Source organism: Lactuca virosa, chromosome 2 (genome assembly GCF_052849685.1).
Source record: "Lactuca virosa cultivar CGN04683 chromosome 2, Lactuca_virosa_CGN04683_v6, whole genome shotgun sequence".
Lineage (NCBI taxonomy): Eukaryota > Viridiplantae > Streptophyta > Magnoliopsida > Asterales > Asteraceae > Lactuca > Lactuca virosa.
Window position 1 is genome coordinate 233,753,532 of NC_136427.1, and position 24,843 is coordinate 233,778,374.

The 24,843-nt window shown below is 34.1% G+C and overlaps 1 protein-coding gene, 1 long non-coding RNA gene and 1 pseudogene across 3 annotated transcripts; 2 read left to right on the plus strand and 1 right to left on the minus strand.

Annotated features, from left to right (window-relative positions):
- The first annotated feature begins 357 nt into the window (after positions 1-357).
- LOC145160472 (putative calcium-binding protein CML46 pseudogene) lies at positions 358-1,186 on the plus strand (annotated as a pseudogene).
- A 20,077-nt stretch (positions 1,187-21,263) lies between these two features.
- Positions 21,264-23,503, minus strand: LOC145160474 (uncharacterized). Of its 2 annotated transcripts, XR_013738116.1 has the most exons (3): positions 23,168-23,459; positions 22,953-23,077; positions 21,264-21,454 (listed from the first exon to the last, which is right to left on the minus strand). It is a non-coding gene; the product is annotated as an uncharacterized LOC145160474 (long non-coding RNA). The 2 variants fall into 2 exon arrangements; XR_013738115.1 differs by having other exon boundaries at positions 22,953-23,503.
- On the plus strand, positions 22,260-22,955 carry LOC145160473 (COP9 signalosome complex subunit 2-like). The gene is made up of 3 exons (XM_079079667.1): positions 22,260-22,435; positions 22,517-22,629; positions 22,710-22,955. The coding sequence occupies exons 1-3, from the start codon at positions 22,319-22,321 to the stop codon at positions 22,798-22,800; spliced, it is 321 nt and encodes a 106-aa protein (XP_078935793.1). The 5' UTR covers positions 22,260-22,318; the 3' UTR covers positions 22,801-22,955.
- Positions 23,504-24,843: the final 1,340 nt, after the last annotated feature.

A 24,843-nucleotide genomic window follows, 5' to 3' on the forward strand; every position in this document is an offset into this window, starting at 1 on the left:
GAACAATCTTGTCGTACGTACCGTCTTCCTTTACCAAAATAAATTAAAAAACTAAAAAAGAAAACCACGACAATTGCCAACCCCATATTTCAGGAAACAGAGAGACACTTTCCATGCAGCTTCAAATTATTTGACTACAACTTTCTCCAGATATACAATTAATATTTCCAAAACAACTTACAACTTTCAATGCACAAGGTGAAGTCACAATAACAGACGTTCTCTGAACTTGGATACTTTGGCTCTGGAAATAGGGCCGACCCATTCTTCCCACCACCTTCTGGCTTTTTCCAGGACTTTCTTGCCATAACTTTTGAAGGTGACCGGCCGTTCAAACGCAACCTTTTCATACGGAATTACAGATGTTTATATAAACCCACAACTCCATACTTCATGTATTCAAATCATAAACCTCTATTGCTAATTAGCTAACACCATCTACTAACACCCCAACTGGGAAATCAGATTCTTTAGTTCGTTTGCACCTTAACAAGATTCTTAGCCATGAGTTTCGTGATACCTGAATTGGTCCAATATTTCTTCTTGCAATCGTTTCTCAACAGGGGCACCAGAATCTTGAAGTTTTTCTCAAGATGCAAGTTTGTTGTCCACCATCAACTAGGGTTTTCCCCGGAACCCTACATGTCTAACATTCAAGTCAAAAAGGAAAACCATGATCCCAATTTGTCAAGATCACACCTTTCCTTCACCAACAAGAGAATCTCTGGTGATGAAAGCGTCAGAAGAGATGAGTTGGAGCTACTGATGGCGAATTTGGGGGTTTTTTGCCATTCCGGAGGCGAAAAGCTGCCGGAGTCGTTGAATTCTACAGATTTGTTGAATATTTTTGAAGAGGAGCAACCGAGATTGGATGAAGTGAAAGAAGCTTTTGATATTTTTGATGAGAACAAAGATGGGTTTATTGATGCGAGGGAGTTGCAGAGGGTTCTTTCTGCTTTGGGAGTAAAGGAAGGAGCGGACATGGAAGACTGTAGGAAGATGATCGGAGCGTTTGATGAGAACGCCGATGGTAGGATAGATTTTAACGAGTTTGTGAAGTTTATGGAAAACACCTGCTGTTAGATTGGTGTATTTGTTATTAACTTATTACCATTTGTTTATAATTCATATTTTTCAAGAATGGTTTATCATTCTTATGAAAAAAAACATTAAAATTGTATTGGTATATCATTCTCAGTTAGTTAGTTATTATTATTTTTTTTTTTTCAAATATAGGTCAGTTTCCAAAATCATTTCCAAAATGAGTTTTCAACCCAAGTTTTGTATTTTTAGCGCTTTCAAATCTTATTTTTAGACGAAACTTCATAAATGTTGAACTCTAAAGTTTAGTCTCTGTGTTTTCAAAACTTCTAACAAAAAGTCCTTATTGCTAACGCCGTTAAATCTAGCCTAGCGGTATCTGGTGTGACTCTCTCTCCTTGAGGTTGAGGGTTCAAGTCTCGTCGTGGACATAGGTGGATTTAAAGTGGATTTAAAGTGTAGTTTAGAAGTAGGTTAGATTTGCTGTTTAAAAAAAAAAAAAAAAAACTAAAAGCATTTTCGTCATTTCACTACTATAAGGACCATTTATGAAATTTTTTATTATTTAAAAACATAAGAAAAAATAATATATAATTATTTAAATATTTAAAGGGTCTCTCTCTCTCTCTCTCTCTCTCTCTATATATATATATATATATATATATATATATATATATACTTATAAAGTTAGCATTTTTTTTTGAATCTCATGCATTTGAAACCCCCTTTTTTAACTTCCTCAAACCACATTCATTTGAAACCCCCTTTTTTAACTAATGCAACTCAAAAGTTTCTTAATTATGATTTAACACTCAAAAGTTTTATAACTTATATTATGTTTAATTAGCATTTAGTGAAAAGTTTACTATAAAAATGTCAATCTTTTGGGAAGACATGCATACAAATCATATACAAATTTCAGAAAGAAAACAAACTTAAAGGTTTTTGTGTTGGATTGGGGTCTTATTACCACTTTTGGAGACATGCTATTATATTAGAGCTTTTAATTTGTAAGTTTGTTATACTAATTCGTTTTTATATTTTCTTCGTTTTTGGATTATTATAATACAGTCGTTGTATATTGTGGTTTAATCGTTAATATATTGATCAACTGTTATATAGGGTGATGTCGAAAATATTTAATTAAATATTTTAAATATGTTTTTTTTTGTTTTGTAATTGTATCGTTTCAAAAAGATAATTAATTAAAACTCATACATATGTTATACTTTTCATCTCTCTCTCTCTCTCTCTCTCTCTCTCTCTATATATATATATATATATATATATATATATATATATATATATATATATATATATATATATATATATATATATATATATTATAATACAGGTGAAAACACTTCAACCAAAATTCATTTAAAATCTAATATTTCAAATGCTTTTTAATAATGATTGTAAAAATTCCAACATGTGTTACTTAATTGATTGATTAATAAAAATATTAATGTTTTGAAACTCCTAACTCTTAAACTTGTATTATTTAATTTGTTAGTTAACTAAAATATTTTTTCCTACATAAAGATAACATTTGTATGCTTGGTTACTCATATTTGTTTATGTAATTAGAAAGCAAGGTGTACATAGAATGACTACTTCAATTTCACATAGGAATCGATACCACTAGAGAGGTATGTTGTCTTTAACCGGTGGTAGGAGATCCACATACCCTTTTTAATTATTGATATTAATGCTTAGTAATATCTATTTTATATTCCTATTCACCTTAATTTTTTAGGTACAAATTAAAGAAGAGGATTCTCGGCACACCAACATAAAGTCAAACGTACGCCTTGCAAAATATGTAATTAAAATTAAATATTATATTACTAATCGACTTATTTTAAAACTCTTGATGACATTTATGTATAATGATATATTTTGTATGACTTCATTCCTAATTTCAATGTTTAATATTTGAAAGTTTATATATGAAACCTTGGATGTTTTGGTGTAATATAAATAGTGTAATACAAAGTTTATTAGTTTAATATTGATTATTACTAGCTCATTTAAAACAACTTATTTCTTATTTTATCCAAATAATATTATCGGACATAAGAAAAGTAGATTATATTAATGTTATACAAAAACTTATAATATATTATTGGATATTATAAAAGTAAAAGTAAAGTTTATAATGTATGGACTATATTATATAGTATCAAAATATAAGTTGATGGATTTCTATGTTATTTAATAATTCGGTTAATGCCCAAAACATGACTAAAAACGTAAATTTCAACATATTTCTATTTTTTCCCATAATTATTTTAACCACTTAAATGCATTCTTGCGCAACGAGCGAGGTTACGCCTAGTATATATATATATATATATATATATATATATATATATATATATATATATATATATATATATATATATATATATATATATATATATGTCAAAGAAAGCACCAGGGTGGTTACTGATTCCGGCGAGATCAAAAGGGGCAACAACCATCGTTCTCCTATTTTTCCTCTTGTTGACCGGGGCTGCTAAACACACATTTGATTGTCGAGAAACACTACCCAATCATCCTGAACCATTTTCTGCCCTCGTTCATTTCTTCTTCTCCGATCAACAGAGAACTGAAAAACCCACTCCATTCTTTCCCTTCGTGTTGTGCTGTCGAACCAGAAAAAGGGAACCGCTAAGGAGGCCGCCGGAGTAGCCCCTAGTTGCAACAGTCGATGGTTGCTCCTCTATTTCCGTTATTCTTCCTTCTTCAATAGTTAGGGATTTCAAATGCCACAACTTGTAACATGAAAACATCAAGATCAGTTAGGGAGCTTCGATTCCAAATCCTATTTCAATTCTTCTTCACACTCTACATCCCATCGCATTCTATCAGTTCTTTCTCACTCACATATCATTAGATTTCCATTTTTTTTACAATAAGTGAGTGAAAGAGAGATAAAATAGCAGGAGGAGGACGTCCGTACATCGCTCTGCTTTTGGTCCTATCGTATTGATCATATTCACTTATTTTGCTCAGGTAACTTCCATTATGTATAAACCAGGTCGAATTAGCTCTATTTTCCGATGATCTAGCATACCCTGTAGTTTTCAAATGCATTAATGATGATGAATTTTGTCTGCTTAACTTTGAATCGAACTGATTCATTTCTAAAACGTCTTGGTGACCGTCTTTGTGACCTTCGTTCTCTTGGTGAGAACATTCTTTCCTAGTGAAAGAATCTTTGTGATTACTCGTGTTCTCTTTTTTTTCTGTTTAATATTTTCTTAGTTAGTTTGTTACTTGTTATTCATACTTGAAGTGTATCCTATCGATACAAACCTTCAATTGGTATCAGAGCAGAACAGGTTTTTGATACACTCAAGTTATCATGTCAACCGCCTATAATCCCAAGTTGTCAGGTCCCAACAAGATCCCTCCTTTTGATGAACATTACTGCATGGAAATCAAAAGCCATGGATGTTCTCGAGATCATGGACTATGATATGCTTGATATCATCAAAAAGGGTCCCATCACCTCTATGCATCAGTCATCCAATGACAATGCATCTGGTAGTAAACCAAAACAACAATCAGTGTCGGGATACAACAAGGAAGAAAAAAGGGTCCTAAATTTTTATGTAAAGGTGAGCATTGCTATTGAAAATTCTCCTCCATTTCATGTCTATCGTTTGGTTCAAAATTGTTCAACTGCACAAGAGATTATGATCAATCTATCATCCGCCTTTAACAAAGATGATCTTTCAGATGAAGAAGTTTCAAAAGGTAACTATCTCATGGTTCAAATCGTTGAGTCTCAAGCTGATGCACCAAGGGACAATGTTAGTACGTTTGATGCTGACCTTTCTCAAGCTGCTACATACTATACGTATCAGGACTGGAACTCAACCTCAACGTATCAAGTAAAGAACTTCGTTAACTATTCTTCCATTGAAAAAGTTGATATGTTTGATCATTTACGTTTCGATTTATCTATTTCAAACAAAGAAAAATCTTCTCTCAAAGTTGACATAAAAAATCTTAAAGAAAAACTCTCCTCTTCTGAAGACTCACTTTCTCGTTTAAAAAAGGAAAACACATGTATCTCACTGACCAACAATTTTCTTCACACTGAAAAAAAAAGTTGTTGATCATGCAAGAAGCATTCAACTTATTTTGAATAACTGGCCTTCTTCACACCGTAATTTAATGAGAATCATTAATGATCAAATTCCTTATCGGTGTGAGAAAATCCTTGGAGGTGATTTTGAAGGCGCTGTTTCTTTAATCAAAAAAATCGAGACTAAACAAACCTTTAATAATGCTGACAGTCTCAAGAAAGATTTTAAAAACAGATTTGTAAGTACCTACTTCATAAATCAAACTCTAATTGATATACATTGTACTACTTACTCTAATGGTAATACCAAATATGTATCTCGTTCATCTACTCTTGATCCTTCACGTCAACCACCTCATCGTGAGTATGTCTTGACCTTCACTAAGATCATGCTACAATTTCCTATATCACATGGTGAAGTTCATTCTATAAATGAAATTATTAGCATGTTTCCATTGTGATCTGTTAGCAACACTGAATTTAGAGATCAATTAAAGACTTCCATTTCAGATGAATTGAGAGATCTATCCTCTATATTTCATGACGAAGAATCATCATAGCATACCATCGATGATATTCCCTGGTTTAGAAATAAAGCAAGAGTTTTTAAATCAAATGATCAAGATTCTTCAGGTTCCATTGATAACAGAAAACAAATTTCAAATAGTAAAAGAAAGAATCCTGGAGCCAAAATTTGTTATCGGTGTGGTGATGCCTCTCACAGAGTCGGCGAGTGTATATTTGAAAGGAGCTCCACCCACACTGACAATATCATAACTCGAAATGATAAATGGATCAAAAAGGAAAACTTCTTGAATTGTCTCTTTGATGTTTTTTTATCACATTTTCACTTAAGTGACCAATTGCAAGATGGGGCAGTGTATATTAGTTGTACATTTTAGTTTTTTTTCAGGGTAAAAAACACATTTGGTATTTGGATAGTGGTTATTTAAGACACTTGACAGGTTTCAAGTCACTTCTAGATGACTTTGTAAGGAAGGATGGTCTAACTGTTACATATGGAGACAATAGCAAGGGAACTACAAAAGGATATTGAACCATCAAGTGCAAGTCTGTTGTATTCAACAATGTGTCATACGTAAAAGGTCTTCAGCACAATCTCATCTCAATTAGCCAACTGTGTGACACTAACTATGAAGTTCACTTTAATAAGAAAGAAGGAAAGGTTGTTGATCAAAAGAATATCATTGTACTGACTGTAAATCGTCATAATGACATTTATGTTTTGGATATGTTCTCTACTGATAACTCTCTTCGTCGTTGCTTCTTCTCTTGTGCTCAGTCTCATCTAAATTGGTTTTTGGCAACTATCTCACTTGAACTTCATGAACATATCAAAGATTTCTGGGAATAAGCTTATACGAGGAATTCCTAAGATGCAGTTTGTCAAAGATAAATTATGTTCAACGTGTGAAAAGGGAAAGAAAACCAAGTCCTCCTTCAAGCCAAAGTCATGTTCCTCCATCAGCAATCCCTTTCACCTTCTCCATATGGACCTTTTTGGATCGGTCCCAACTAAATCAAGAGTTGGGAAAAAGTTTACTCTCGTTATAGTAGATGATTTTTCAAGATTTACTTGGGTAATCTTTTTAAGAAGGAAAAGTCATGTTGCTAATGAAATCAAATCACTCCTTAAGCAATGGGAAGTTTTTTATGATCATAAAGTCATACTATTACGTAGTGATCGTGGCACTGAATTCAGAATCTCCTCCCCAGAAGACTTTTGCTCAAACTCAGAAATCTATCAAAACTTCTTAGCTGTTAGAACTCCTCAAAAAAATGGCATTGCTGAAAGACGAAATAGAACTCTCATTGAAGTTGGAAGAACTATGAGTTTTTTAATCAAAAGATCTTCTAGCATCAGTTTTATGATTCTCTTGAAAAAGGCTACGGAAAGGGGCTCTGAAAAAGTTATATATATTCCTTTTTAACTATTCTTCCATTGACCATTTCTTACGCTTTTATTTCATTACTTATTTTTTCTTGTACAACATTAAATGAATATGGTGATCTCATATTCTAGACTGCGACTCAACTCTATGATACAAAAGAAAAACCACTTCTTGTTGATGAGCTAACACTTATTATGATTCCACTGATTTCACTTCAGCGTGATTAAACACTCCATTCTTTCCATATTTTCTTCTCAATAAAACTTAACGATTCTCTATGATAAACGACACATTGATAAAAGTTTGAAACTTTGTGCCAATGGTTAGTCTGTGTACCATAGGCTATCACACGCACCAACCCCCTCTTGCCCATGAATTCTTCTTTAAAGCTTTATGATTCAGTATAACATACCATATGCTGATGAGAGCTTGAAAAATCCATGCCGATGGTTAAGCTATGTACAATAGCTTATCACACGCACCAATCCATTCTTGCCATATATTTTTCTTTACAATTTTATGATTCAGCGTATGAAGTGAGACGCTGATGAGAATTCAAACAATTTGTGCTGATGGGTATATCATTGTTTGGGATGTATCACACGTACCTACCCATTCTTTCCCAACAATTCTTCTATTAAAGAGGTTAATGATTCACTGTATTATCCATACACTGATAAAACTTCGACACTATTTGCCGATGGGTACATTTCATACCAGAATGTTTTACACGCATCATTCCATTCTTGCCTTTATTCTTCTAATAAAAGAAGTTAATGATTCACCGTATAGAACCATACGCCGACGAGACCTGGCAATACTATGCTAGAGAATGATAGTTTAAACCCATACTACCAGGAGCCATCACAATCTTACTTCATTGTCAGCTGCATTCTTGATCTACTAATAGAGTAATTCGGATACACTGATCGATTTGGCCAGAACCATAATACAACTGATGTATTCATACTTTTAGTGAGATACAAATAAGATACCAACACTCTTCAGTGGAGACATTTCAACACATGGCACATGGGGGAGCAAACATCAGATATGTTATAAATCTAAGGGGAGCATATCAATTTTCTATTTTCCCTTACTATTTCTACTGCTGATAACAAAAAATGGGAAGAGTCATATATTTTCTCAGGGGTAAGAGCATTCGTTAAAGCTAAAGAACTTCGTTGAAGATTAGTTTTGACATCATCAGATAGGGAGATTGTAAGGTTACACCTTATGATCTGATGAGTCAAACACTCTACATGTTGACCACGAGGACCAGCACTAGCGTCAGCACCAACGCTAAGGCCAACACACAGTCTTATCAGCGTCAGCGTGAACCAATGATCTTTGTGATCTTTTGTACATTAGGTAGTTATACATATATATAGAATAGATATCTTATCCGTAATCTTGGTGATTAGGATCATAATTTTACATAGATAGGTATACATCCCTGAATTAGTGGGATTTCAGTTATTGTAATCATATATATTCAACATTATGATGAAACACCAATATACGTGTTGGTGACCATCTTTGTGACCTTCGTTCTCTTGGTGAGAGCATTCTTTCTTAGTGAAAGCATCTTTGTGATTACTCGTGTTCTTTGTTTTTCTGTTTAATCTTTTCTTAGTTAGTTAGTTACTTGTTATTAATACTTGAAGTGTATCCGATCGATACAAACCTTAAAGAACCACTACCCCCGGCTCCAAATCATGCGTAGGATATTTCGCCTCATGAGGCTTCAGCTGCCTCGAAGCATATTGTGACAATCGGTAAAATTAGGTCATCGTTCACCAGTCTAAGTCACTGTGAACACTCATTGTAATAGATCGAATGTATAATATTCCGCTCTATTAATGCAATTGAAGTTGTATACTTGGAAATGCATGTGGAATACCACTCAAATCTTCGATGGATATAAATCATTGACAAACGAACATTATTCACTATACGTACGTAATAATTTAATACATTAAAACAAGATTTATGTATTATGTATTTTTATGTACAAATAAAACTCTAAACAGATAGAGCATGAAAATACGATTATGTGAATATAAAAGAACGTCGAAAATGGAGATCATATGCAAAAGTTACAATCATTTAAAGAAAACAAATCAATATTATAACTTATTTTCTTGGAAACAAATGTTGAATCGATTCGTTGGGATAAATATGCATTTCGTTAAATGATTTTGAACACATTTTTGGACTCAGACTATACTCTAGTATTCGATTCTACTTACAAAAGTTTCGTATCACGAAGTTATAATACTTTCGCAAAAATTGTTTAATCGCAGCAACCGAAACAACTTATTTCCGACTTTAAATGCGTTTTTGACATAGTTCCATCTTTCGTTAAGAAATTTCATTTACATATTCAGAACCGCCATTTCCGGGACATCGACTAGTATGTTCGTAAAATCTAGGAGATGTCATTTTTCCTCAAACTTTTTGCACGTGCATCGAGATAACGCCATGTTTCACCATCTAAATAGTGTCAAAAATTTAGAGGAGCCAAGTGTCAAGTATTCATTGGATGGTCCAAATTTCTCTTCTCACTCTATAAATAGAGAGATATATCTCTATCTCTCTCTCTCTCTCTCTCTCTCTCTCTCTTCCGATCACCGACCACCGTCGTGCGCTGCCACACGCCGCCTTCAGCCACCTCTGACCAACCATCATACCTCTTTCCGATGATCACCGGCGACATAAAAAGTTAACTTTTCTGACTCTCTTTTTCCCGAACTACAACCCTCTTGGAATGTTTCCTGGAATTGAGATGTCTTTTGTGACATCCCAAGCCGCGATCCGAGTCTGATTTTCAAACGAACACCGCAAAAGTTCAATACACACTTTTTTTGAGATTATATATATATATATATATATATATATATATATATATATATATATATATATATATATATATATATATATAACGTCTATTCTTTATCGTTTTTATAAATACAAATTGGTTATTTATCGTTTATATAACTATAAATCGATAAATATCTATTTTATAAACAAATGATCTATTTAGGGCTGATATATCTAATTATTGAAACTATACACACATATAATTGTAAATGTTGGTTTTACATCGGTTAAAACCTACTTTTATCTCATTTGCAAAAACCTTATACAATAATTAAACTGTAATTACGAAACTATACATTAATTATATATTGTCAAGACTCTAATTACAAAACTTAGATACAAACACACATTTATACAATCATACCAACATACAATCATATATAAACATAAAATATGCAAACATATAAAACACACATTCACACATGCTTGGGAGCCACACTCATTCACTCATGCCTGTGACACATACTATTAACACATATTTGGAGATTTTACAAGTATTCTTAAATATAAGGTTGATAAAACAAATTATACACAAGTAAACACATACGTGGAGGTTTTAAAAGTATCTATAATTATAAGTTAGTTAAATACTTATATACTATAAGCATGTATGTTTTAATTACAAGAAAACTATTTAATATAAGTTAGAAAACACTCATACACCTCAACCATATAATTTTGATTATAAAAGTACTTAGAGTGAAAACCTATGAAGTTACTAACTTTATGTTGACATATCTTCAAAACGCATGTATTCTCAGGAACATAAGAGCTGGAAGTACACACACGAGATATGTATGGATTTCTTGTTATCAATCATTGTTCCAAACTTTATGTATTTGATGCCTATATGTTAAGTCTTGTATCGTAATTTAACTTTATGTAACGATGTGATAAAAGAACAAAAAACAATTTAATTTCTATTTAGTATAAATAGAAGTATGTATTTTTTATATTGTTGTTTTTTTACTTTTCAATTTATGCTCAATAATTGTGATCCATGAATAATTCACACAACCCAACATTTCCACCGCTGGTCGGGGGTGTGACATATACAACAACCCAAGCTCGCTGCATATGTACAACTCTTAACATAGTAGTCAAAGCATCACAACAAACCACATAATACTTGACACCCTTAGGAAGGGTCAACATTGGCGCCTCACATAACCTACTAAACCAAGGAAACAATGAATCTTAGATGGAGACCACGAAACTTCCCATTGGATTACCACCCCAATCTTGGTCGGATCAACCAGAATACTGTTCTGATTGACAAGGTGTCCCAAAAACTGAATCTCGCGTAACCCAAAATCGCACTTGGAGATCTTGTCATATAACCTCTCCGTCCTCAAAATCCCAAGAAGCTCCCGAAGGTGATCATCATGCTGCTCCCTGGTCTTCGAATAGACCAATATATTATTAATGAATACGATCACCGACCGGTCAAGCATCGACATACACACTCGGTTCATAAGATCTATGAATGATGATGGTGCATTGGTGAGCCCAAATGGCATCACCACGAACGTACAATGACCATAACGAATATCTTTTGCACATCCTCCTATCTAACTCTTATCTGATGGTATCATGATCTCAAATTGATCTTGGAAAACCAAGATGTCTCCTACAACTGATGAAAAAGGCCATCAATCCTAGGAACTGGATAACGGTTTTCTACAATATTATAACTTATTTTCTTGGAATAAATGTTGAATCGATTCGTTGGGATAAATATGCATTTCGTTAAATGATTTTGAACACATCTTTTGACTCAGACTATACTCTAGTATTTGATTCTACTTTCAAAAGTTTCGTATCACGAAGTTGTAATACTTTCGCAAAAACTGTTTAATCGCAACAATCGGAAAACAACTTATTTCCGACTTTAAATGCGTTTTTGACATAGTTCCATCTTTCGTTAAGAAATTTCATTTACATATTCAGAACTGCCATTTCCGGGATATCTGACTAGTATGTTCGTAAAATTTGGGAGATGTCATTTTTCCTCAAACTTTTTGCACGTTGATCGAGATAACGCCACGTGTCACCATCTAAATAGAGAAACTTGTCAAAAATTTAGAGGAGCCAAGTGTCAAGTATTTGGTGGTCCAAATTTCTCTTCTCATTCTATAAGTAGAGAGAGATATCTCTTTCTCTCTCAATGCAAAATCTCTCTCTCTCTCTCTCTCTCTCTCTCTCTCTCTCTCTTTTCTGATCACCGAACACCGTCGTGCGCTACCACATGCCGCCTTCAGCTACCTCTAACCAACCATCATATCTCTTGCCGATGATAACCGGAGCTCCGACGAGCATCTTCTCAAGCGAGCCAAAACAATCACAGACTGTCGCAAGCCGCCGTCGACGAAGTTTTTCTGGTAAGGTCTCGGCGACATAAAAAGTTAACTTTTCCGACTCGCTTTTTCCCGAACTACAACCCTCTCGGAACGTTTCCTGGAATTGAGATGTCTTTTATGATATTCTAAGTCGCGATCCGAGTCTGATTTTCGAACGAACACCGCAAAAGTTCAATACATACTTGTTTTGAGATTATATATATATATATATATATATATGTATATATATATATATATATATATATATATATATATATATATATATATAACATCCCAAAATTTAAGACCAAAAATTTCATTTTTGATTTAATAATTGTAAAACTAATTGTCTGAAAACATCCATAGTGTCAACTCATATCAAAACCAATGTATCAATAGTCAAAACATATCATGATAAAACATCATTAGAGTACAACTCCCAAAGATCTTGTGTGTGGAAATCATGGTGTGATGCGCTGCAATCATGTCAGCTCCTTTCCTTTCAAAGAAGAAGTACCTGAAACCAAAACTGAAAACCGTAAGCACAAAGCTTAGTGAGTTCCCCCATCATACCATATACCATACAATAAACATACTGCCAAGCATATCCGGGTGCTGGCCTACCCCTTCGGTCTCTTTTAACCGGTAACCGCCCAGTATATCAGGGTGATGGCCTACCCATTCGGTCTCTTTCAACCGACAACCGTTTAACATATCTGGGTGCTGGCCTACCCCTTCGGTCTCTTTCAACCGGTTACGGGGACTATTTCACCCCTACCACTACCACATAACATCCTAGTCTATAAAGGCATAATCACATACTGCCTAGCATATCTGGGTGTTGGCCTACCCCTTCGGTCTTTCGACCGGCTACGGGGACTATTTCACCCCTCCTACCACTATCACATAATATCATAGCATAGTAGCACATACAACATAATAGATAGTAGCATACCAGACAATTATCACAAAGGAAATTGTCTCTACTATAATCAGCTACGAGTGGGCCAACATTGGTGCCTTCGACCCACTTCTACGGGAAGGTAACTCACCTCGAATGCTGTAAAGTGGCTGAAAGATCTCCGACTCTGAAATCAACCCAACTCAGTCCCTACACATAAAATATTTCCTTAATTCCCCTTTCATACTCATAACCCCTTAAGGGCCAACTTTGGTCAAAGTCAAAGTCAACATTTTGGTCAAAGTCAACATTCCGAATTGACTCAACTCGCCGAGTTCCAAAAATCATAAAACCCTGAAATCGTGATCCACTCGTCAAGTTCTTTCATGAACTCGTCGAGTTCCTCCCTATCAACAGGATTGGGACTTCTCAAATCAACCCGTCGAGTCCATCCTCGAACTCGTCGAGTTCTTCCTTTTAATAGAATTGGGACACTTCGACCCAACTCGTCGAGTTCCTCTATGAACTCGTCGAGTTCTTCAGTCTGTTAAGCCTTCTTAATGTATTAAGCCATCATTCTTCGAATCTATGTCCCATATTCCAGATCTAGGTCGGAAACACACCTAGGAGGGTAAAGTTTCCAACTTTACCCATTAAAACCCATCCTAGAAGAAATGAGCTCTAACCCTAACTCAAAATGGCTTAGATCCAACTCCGAAAGCCATCAAAACTTCAAGATAGACCATGAGGTCATAGATCTGGACTCTAGGGACGATTTAGTCACGTAAAGTTCCTATCTTTACTTTCATGCATGACCTACTTGGCTCAAAAGACCAAAAAGATGGTCTAAAAGTTGCATGAGACTTCCATGGCCATAAAGTTGGCACCTTTATGCCATGAACCGGGCATTACAATATATATATATATATATATATATATATATATATATATATATATATATATATATATATATATATATATATATATAACGTCCATTGTTTATCATTTTTATAAATACAAATTGTTTATTTATCGTTTATATAACTATAAATCGATAGACATCTATTTTATAAACAAATGATCTATTTAGGGCTGATATATCTAATTATTGAAATTATGTACACATATAATTGTAATTGTTGGTTTTACATTGGTTAAAACCTACTTTTATCTCATTTACGAAACCTTATACAATAACTAAACTCTAATTACGAAACTATATGTTAATTATATATTGTCAAGACTCTAATTACAAAACTTGGATACAAACACACATTTACACAATAATACCAACATACAGTCATATAATCATATAAACATAAAAATGTGTAAACATATAAAACACACATTCACACATGCTTGGGAGCCACACTCATTCATTCATGGCTGTGAGGCATACTATTAACACATATTTGGAGGTTTTACAAGTACTTTTAAATATAAGGTTGATAAAAAATATTATACACAAGTAAACACATACTTGGAGGTTTTACAAGTATCTATAATTATAAGTTAGTTAAATACTTATATACTATAAGCATGTATGTTTTAATTACAAGAAGTACTATTTAATATAACTTAGAAAACACTCATACACCTCAAACATATACATTTGGTTATAAAAGTACTTAGAGTGAAAACCTATGAAGTCACTAACTTTGTGTTGACATATCTTCAAAATGCATGTATTCTCAGGAACATAAGAGCTGGAAGTACGCACACGATATATTTATGGATCACTTGTTATCAATCACTGTTCCAAACTTTATGTATTTGATGCCTATATGTTAAGTCTTGTATCGTACTTTAACTTTATGTAACGATGTGATCAAAGAACGAAAAACAATTTAATTTCAACTCTAGTATAAATAGAAGTATGTATTTTTTATATAGTTGTTTTTGTATTGTTCAATGTATGCTCAATAATTGTGATCCATGAATAATTCACACAGCCCAACATTTCCACCGCTGGTCGGGGGTGTGACATATGCAACAACCCAAGCTCGCTGCATAAGTACAACTCTTAAAGAAGTAATCGAAGCCTCACAACAAACCACAAAATACTTGACACCCTCGGGAAGGGTCAACATTGGCGCCTCACATAACCTACTAAACCAAGGAAACACTGAATCTTAGATGGAGACCATGGAACTTCCCATTGGATCACCACCCCAATCTTGTTCGGATCAACCTGAATACCGTTCTAATTGATGAGGTGTCCCAAAAACTAAATCTCGTGTAACCAAAAATCGCACTTGGAGATCTTGGCGTATAACCTCTCCGTCCTCAAAATTCCAAGAAGCTCCTGAAGGTACTCATCATGCTGCTCCTTGGTCTTCGAATAGACTAAGATATCATTAATGAATATGATCACCGCCCAGTCAAGCATCGACATACACACTTGGTTCATAAGATCTATGAATGATGATGGTGCATTGGTGAGCCCAAATGACATCACCACGAACTTACAATGACCATAATGAATATCTTTTGCACATCCTCCTCTCTAACTCTTATCTGATGGTATCATGATCTCAAATCGATCTTGGAAAACCAATATGCCTCCTACTGCTGATGAAAAAGGCCATCAATCCTAGGAAGTGAATAACGGTTTTCTACCGTTAGCTTGTTCAACTCCTTGTAGTCTATGCACATCTGATGCGCACCATCCTTCTTCTTGACAAAAAGGATCGCTGCTCCCCACGGTGAACTACTCGGTCGGATAAACTCCTCGCCAAATGGCTCTTGAAGATGGAAGGACGACTCCTACATCTCAGGTGGTGCAAGGCGATACGAAGCCTTGGAAATCAGAGTTGCACTAGTGATCAAATATATCATGAACTCAACCTGCTTCTCCAGAGGCACACCAAGTAAATCCTATGGAAACTCACAAACCACTAGCACATTGGAAACTGATTTCTTATTTTTCTTCCCGAGTATCAACAAGATAAGCAAGGTAGCCCGAACATCCATCCTGCAAGTACTTCTAAGCCCTTGCCGCAGAGCAGAAAGCTAAACCAACTCTAGTGCCCTTGCCATAAATGGTTAGATCTCCCCCACATGGGGTATGAACCACCACTAACTGTCGCTCGCAATCAACCAGATCCTCGAATCGGCTCAACCAATTCATACTCACGATAACACAAACATCACCCATCAGAATGGGTACGAGATCAATTGAAAACTCCACAAACATGCAACCACGATAGACACTCGTAGCGGAAACAATATGATCACTGGCAATGGAAACCTCCAAGGAACAATTCAATGCTCCAAGATCAACATGAATAACTTTACTAAAAGAAGATGATACAAATGATCGACTCACCCCCAAATAAAACAACACTAAAGTAGGAACTAAGTTTCTAGAAACGTACTTAAGCAGAAACATAAACATAAGCAGACCATAAATAATATTTGACATAATGATAAATAAGTACATAACAATAACAATGTCAGGCTCTGCCCTAGACTCCTCTGAAGTTAGCCTGATCCTTGGCCTTCGAGACCTCAACCCTTCCCTGGTTTTCATCAGTGATCTGCAAAGTCACTAGAGCTGGAGTCTGATATGTTCTAGTTGCTAGTAGTGGACAATCCGCCATAAAATGGCCCATCTGGTTGCAACTAAAATAAACACTCATACTCTATGGAAAATCCATAGCATAGTTCCCTCCTTTCCATATTTGTGGCACTTGATCCATCCCTGACCGGGATGCTCGTGAACCTTCCTTCATTTGTTGCAAGTACGACCTCTCTGTCCTCATGATCTCACATCAATGAGCTTAAACCGCTTAGTCTTCGACTATGGCTGAACTGGGGCCAACCTCTTCTCCATTTTATACGACTCCAACTCAATCACTCTCCTCCTGGAATGTAAATGTAGCTCAACCAAGGTTCGATATTGGATGTTCACCTCTGTCCTCCTGGCATATAAGTGTAGCTCAGACAAGGTCTGGTACTAGATGTTCGCCTTGAACTCCCTAATCTCCATCTTAAACATGCTCAAGTATCGGGACATCTGCATGTGTCTGAAGATGCATGCTTAAGGAAAAAAGGGCCCTCTCGGTGAACATCTTGGTAATCTCAGTCACCGATTTTTTCTTCTACTGGAGCGATAGACACTTATGGTCCAGCCGCTATCTCTCCATTGGTGACACTTACTCAGCTCTGAACATCTGAACAAACTTCTCTCATGTCTTCGAACTCTGCTTAGCGGGTGAAAGGGCCCTACAGGCCAAGTTCCAGCAGTCCTTTGTTGTAACATTGTGATTTTTACCACATTTTTTTAATTTTAAACACTTTTTAACAGAATACATTAGCGGAAGACTTATTGATTTAGTTTAGAGCATTTTCAAATCCCCATGTTACTTCAAAATCAAAATCATAATTTCAAGCCATTTAAGACATAACAATAGTAAATATTCAATATGATAAAACATCAAACATGTCTAAAATGGTATCATCTAATTAGCATAAATACCCTATAAGTAACCCCTCTCACCAAGGCCAAACTCCGAAGTTGCTTGCACCAACCATGAGGCACAAAAAGAAAAGACACAAGTGTCAGACCCCGCTGAGTGAGTTCATAAGGGTTTTATAAAAACATACAAACCCCAAATGGGTTAATCATTCATTTTATGATGAAGCATAAAAATGAGAAACAAATGCCAATTAACAAACAACCACATATCAGAATCATTTATTAGCATGTTGAAACACATACATCTATAAATGTTAAACCATAATTCTACCACACAACACATATGATCAACCATATAACATATAGACAACCACATACCATATAAACAATCACATTTCATATACAACCAACCTTTCATTATTTATTCAATCTATTACCAAATAACCAAATATTTGTTATATATCCGACCATTTATTATATAATCAACCTTTTGTTATATAGATTCAACATTTTATTATGTATATCCAACCGTATGATAGTAAGTGTCCCTTCGTGCTACCTAACCCAAGAGAAACAACCCGCTCATTACCTGTGTGCACGTCCAGTCGAATGCTCTAAGTGGCTCATGACTTCCACCCGAAACACCAACCCCGAGACTCCACATTTGCTACTCCGACATTGCAAAGTACAAGTACTTCGTGGTGTCAGGATCGGTACAAACAGTGCTTACACCTCCCGATTCCCACACGATGCTTGATCCGTCCACAACATAAAGTCATCACCACTCCAGTTCTCATACACCAAGGTGCACGCGAACCACATGTCACACGACCATCTAGAAAGACCGTGCAACTCACAATCGATATGGCTTAAGCTCTTTCAAACATATAGACTTGCAAGGTTTTACCCATAATACCTTTATACCCTACAAAATAAACTTTAATTCAAAATGAGCATGCTAGATGATCGATCAATTCAAGCAATATAGCATGTAATAAAATGATACCATCAATCAAGCATAACATATGACCGTTGATTTCATTAGGCATATTCATTGCAAGAAAATTCAACTAGCACATACTAAATGTAGCATCATATCAACAAATACCAAGGCATTAGCAATGTGCAAACAATAGGATTTACCAAGCAAGCATTAGCAATTCTAGCATAATCCTAATTTGCATCGATAATCCAGTTATGAGATTTAGTTCTCGGTCATGCACTAAAGTTAAGAAAATTATCGACTCATACCCAAAAACTAGCTTGTCATATGCATCAAATTCATCAATTTTAAAGCATCATAACAAATAAATCATAATATGGAAGTAGTGCAATGCATTTGGTAGTATCACAAATATCATATCATCATCGAGCATAAGAAATGATAAGGTCATCCAATTGTGTATCGAATCACCTTCTACTGATTGCACATTTCAGTTATGCAACCTTAGTGAGTTAAAACTATAAAATCACCTTTAGCCTTGAAGAAACTCTCCTTGTACACCAAGTCTTGAACTTACTTGAAGTTCTCAAGGCCTCACCTAAAAACCACACATAACAAGAAATTGACAAAGAAAGTACATGTTTCAAAAATAAAAATTTAATGCTAACTTATATATATATATATATATATATATATATATATATATATATATATATATATATATATAATTTACTATCCTGACTCATGTTAAGTGTGTTAAGCATAAAACAGAATGTACAACTCCAAATGAACTGGTATCGAGATTTCTACAAACTACACTTGATTTCCTACAACTTTATACATTTGGTATTTTCTCTAATGCATACCACAATGGCCTCTACGGGTCTTGCAAGACAGATAAACAAATATGTCTAGTTTTGAAATCTTTACCAACATCACCATAAAACTTCAAGATTAAGGAAAAGGACTTAGAATTATTCCATCTGTCACCCAACTAATCTTGATCGGAGGTAATAAGATATACTTTGAGTGATAATGAAAAGACCAAAGAGTTGACTACAAGGTGATTGAAATTAGGATGCCATTACCACACCAAACACAAAATTCTACACTTGCCAATCAAGACTCCTTTAAGTTCCAAATCAAGACACATGTTGAGATGGAAATTTGGGTGGCCTTTAGAAACTCATAATGTGGCATTCAAGGTTGTTATTTCATCTCCTAATTTTTGCTTTTCGAGACCAAAAACATAAAGTAATACAACCAAGAGTTGTGATAACCTTTAAGGTAGATATTTGACATCCGTTCTTCATAATTTTTCAATATGAAAAAAAAATGCAAAATAAAATCAAAAGGTCGTCTTATTCAAAACCCCAATTATGACATCCCCTCTCTCCCACTTCACACCTCGGAACGCGTCGTATTACCTTTGCTAGTGAAAACTACATCATAATTAACCACATATCAAGGCCTTTAGAGGTTGTTTTGAGAGTCTTAAAAAGTGCTCAAAACATGAATTTTATGTAGGAAATTACCCACACGAATTTGAGATAAAAAGAATCAAGAAACTTAATATGAAGAAAACAATTTTGACTTCATCATTCCAACCAATAGTTGAGCACCAATACTAAATTATATGGGAGTGTTTTAGAAAGATTTCCATAGGAAAAACAAATCAAGGACACACCCATTATGGTTTGGAATTCGACCAGACAAGGATTCGAACAAATTGAAGTGAAAGTAATAGCTTAATCGAGTCAATAGGGAAGAATCCAACTTCATAATTCATTCCAAAACACTAGCAATTGAAATATAATTATATTAAGGAGTGGATACCGAGACTTTTACCAATTGATTCCGATTTCAAAACCTTTATTGCAGACAAAAGAAAATCCCATGGACCCCTCTCTAGACTTGAGATCATCCACCCCTAAGACTCTTCTTCACCATTGTTTTTTTCTTCTCTCCCTTATACACGATCGACGGCAGCAGGAGAAATCCCAATTGCACCACAAAGACCTGTCTAACCCTTCTCTACTATCTTATGATCGGATACCTTGATCTCTTTCACTTGCTCCGTATCTCTCTCTTTATATATATATATATATATATATATATATATATATATATATATATATATATATATATATATAGGGTTGAGATCGGTTGAGAACTCAAAGTTTCCCGAGAACCCGAGAACTAAAAGTGGAGCGTTGGATCAAAAGTAATTCGTTAAGGACATGATCGTCATCTTACCAATCTCATTTAATGTTTAATTTTTTTTGTTTTATTTAATATATTAATATAAATGTCTAAAAAATTATATCATAAATCAAATTTTTAGATTTTTTTAAAAATAGTATTTTTCGTGTTTTGTTTTAATGCAAATTTTTTAATTTTTTATAGAAAACATGTATTTTTGAAAAAAATAAATTGAAATTTAAAAAAAAAAAAAAAAAACTGCACTTTTTTTTTAAAAAAAACTGCATTTTTTTTTCAAAAAAACTGCAATTTTTTTTAAAGAAAACTGCATTTTTTTCAAAAAAAACTGCAATTTAAAAAAAAACTGCATTTTTTAATAAAAACTACAAGTTTTTTAAAGAAAGTTACATTTTTTCAAAAAAAAACTGCATTTAAAAAAAAAAATTAGGTGCATATATGCATATTTTTTCAAATGCATATATTCATATTTTTTATACTATAATATTCGTAAGTAGATCATAAAAAAACTCATTTTATTTACCAATCTATAAACACAATATAATAAGTATTTTATTCGATACAAAAAATATTAAAAACAAAAAAATGTACAAAATTTCAAAGCGTTTTTATGTCTTCGTGTCAATATTTCCATATTTTTCTTCAATTTATCATCTTCACCTCTTCAATATTCACCACCATTTCTTCCAAATCTACAAGAAAATTAAAAAGAAATTGATTGATGCAAAAACACTCACAAAAATACATATGTGATTTATATGTGAATCACATGTAATTCATATGTGATTTACATGTAATTTATATATGAATTACATGTATATCACATGTGATTTACATATATATCACATGTGATTTACATATATATCACATGATTTACATATATATCACATGTGATGATAATGTGATCTAGAATTAATCACATGTAATTCATATATAAATTATGAATTACATGTGATTCACATGTAAATCATATGTAATTCACATATGAATTACATATGATTTACATGTGAATCACATGTAATTCATATATGAATTACATGTGATTCACATGTAAATCATATGTAATTCATATGTGAATTACATATGATTTACATGTGAATCACATGTAATTCATATATGAATTAGATGTGATTAATTCTAGATCACATTATCATATGTTGTTTTTATTAGAATGCAAAGACAAGGGTAGTAATTTGAATAATTTATATATAAGGTCATTAATCATGATTAACATCATAACATGTGATGCCTTCAAATTTTCAAATCTCAACCACTTTAATAATCCATAGTTTGTGTTCACTAATACGTAATTTTTCTTATAAGAACATAAGCATATAAATTATAATAGTGCCACAAACTTTATGAACATTTGATGAAACAAGGCATCACGACTTTTAACACCATTATGCAATATATAATGCCATAAGGTTACACTTTTTTACATCAAACAATCATTCTTTATTTATGTATTCTAAACGATTTTTATTAAAAACATGCACAGAAACCACCAAACATTCACTTTATGAGATAATTATTGTATATTGTGGAGAACAATCATGGATGATCCTTTTATCAGAAATTACATTGAAGATCTTCTGAAAAACATTAGAAGTCAAGTGTTACTCAAGCTGATTAAGCCATACACCAGAATCAGGATCCCCTTCATATCCAAGGTATTTATTTTATTTTATTATTTATTTATATTATAAATACATTAGATAATATACATACATGGATGTGTGTGTGTGTTTCAGGAGCTGAATGTGCTAGAGGCTGATGTGGAACAGCTTTTAGTGTCGCTAATATTGGACAACAAAGTGCAGGGTCACAACGATCAAGTTAACAGGCTGTTGGAGCGTGGTGACAGGTTAAATTTTATATCTATACCAATAGTTACTATTTGTGATTCCATTCCTGTGTTTGACTCTGGGATTGGAATGGTGGCAGGTCAAAGGGAATGAAGAAATACACTGATGTGGAGAAATGGAACACGCAGCTTAGGTTGCTTTATCAAAGTGTTGGGAATCGAGTTGATTGAGAATGAGGTTTGAAAAAGAAAAAAAACTGAGAAAGATACAAAATCAATATCAAAAACGTAAACAGATATACCTTTGATGTTAACATATCTAGCCCTAATGCTAAAACACAATTCCAAATCTGAAAGATAGAACGAGAGATGAGGTGTAGTACCGAATCGATAGCCGGAGATGAGGCGGAGATGTGACTCGACCGTGACATGGCCAGAACTTCGAGAGGTGTAGCACCTTCCCAGTGTATGAATCGTCCTCCGACAGCTTGAATCTGGTTAAACTCATCTAGACGATCCAGTTGCAAGCAAATATGTAATCGACATCATTTATTTGTAAATCTGAACTCAGAAGTTCTGATAGAGAAATCCACATTACCACTGCTTTCGATTGTGGATTGATTGTGGATCCAGATCTGGAGGCGGACTTGAGACGTCGATGAAGAACACGACCGAGGAGACGACATCGGGAGGCGATGCGACGACAAGAGGAAAGAAGGAGTTGTCGTCAATGTGAGAAACACGATGATCAGGACCATCGCAGCAACGGCATCGATCAGCAATGGCGGATTTTAGGTTACGTTAGAAAAAGTGAACGAGAGGGAGAGAAGAAGTTCATGGGGAGGAGGAGGGCAGATCGCGTTTGACAGAGAGAGAGAGACATGAATGAGGGATTTAATTTGGGGAAATAATTATCAATTATTTTATTCCAAAATTGTCCCCGATTAACTTTTAATGGCATACCCCCGTCGTATTTTTTTTCCAATTATTTACAAATATGTCACAAATGATCTTGACCTTCTATTATTTTGATCAAACGACTCTTGTTTGGTTCTCGGGTTCTCCGAAAACTATGAGTTCTCAAATGATCATTCCTATATATATATATATATATATATATATATATATATATATATATATATATATATATATATATATATATATATATATATCGTTGATGTATGTAGCAGCCCAACAAGAAACGACCAAGAGGTCTTCAAGTCACACCTAATAGCCCAAACGTCGAAAATGAATAGAAATCCAAGAATCATTTTGATCGAAATGGGTAGGGAGTTTCGAAGCCGAATTTCACCAATTGGCCCCTCATATTTTGATTTTTTACCCTTTTTACCCCAACCCTATATTTCTTCACAATTTGAGTTTCTTTTAATAACATTGCAGCATGTCTAATTCATTTATACCTTTCAATGAGTTCATTTATCCTATATTCCTTCAAATCAAGTTCATTATATTGTACACATTTTAAATATGGATCAAAAATCATATTTATTTAATTTCTTTCATTTTATAATCTTAGAGTCAAAATAACATCACATTAACTAATATTCGTGTAACGGAAAACTAACATCGTTAATGGAATGATTTTTGGATTGTTACAATTCTCTCCTCCTTAAAAATATTTCGTACTTAAAATCTCTAAGTCACTGTATCATCTTATTCAAATCACATAAGCGATTTATGCTCCACACTTGATCAAGATTCTCACTTCACATGCCAGCCTTGTATACTTACTTAGCCATTTTGATTACTCTTTTTTAACGAGACGTGGTTTTCATGACTTTAGTGAGTTCTCATAGAAAACACCTCTAGTAGATTTTGCATCCCACGTGTTCTCCTCATGGTAGGGAACATCCTTTAATTCACTGCCAATAGATGAAAACTATCGTACGGTTCCTGATGTTATGACTTGTCTTGTGAACACATCACATACTCTAACACATACTTCATTATGTCCCATTTCATTTCTGGCCACCAATAATTAAATTTCAAGTCATAAAACAACATAGCAGTTCTTGGGCAAGCCAAAAATTTTGACATGTGCATGTGTCATAACAGTGTGTCATAAACACTACCGACCATAAGGACCCAAAGTCGAGCCAAAATATCTTAAGTCCTCAGCTACCCATCTACCTAATAACATATTGTTTTACCATCACTTCATCATTCATCGAGTCTTCTCTCAAACCCTCGACCCGAGCGGGTCGGATCTACTAAAAAATACCATGAACAACCACCAAACTCTTATATTTGAGA

Bases quoted from the DNA above. Each gene is read 5' to 3' on its own strand.
- LOC145160473 (XM_079079667.1), top strand. From the start codon at position 22,319: ATGGATGATCCTTTTATCAGAAATTACATTGAAGATCTTCTGAAAAAC. The intron at 22,436-22,516 runs GTATTTATTTTA...TGTGTGTTTCAG, and splicing joins GGATCCCCTTCATATCCAAG to GAGCTGAATGTGCTAGAGGC. The intron at 22,630-22,709 runs GTTAAATTTTAT...GAATGGTGGCAG, and splicing joins CTGTTGGAGCGTGGTGACAG to GTCAAAGGGAATGAAGAAAT.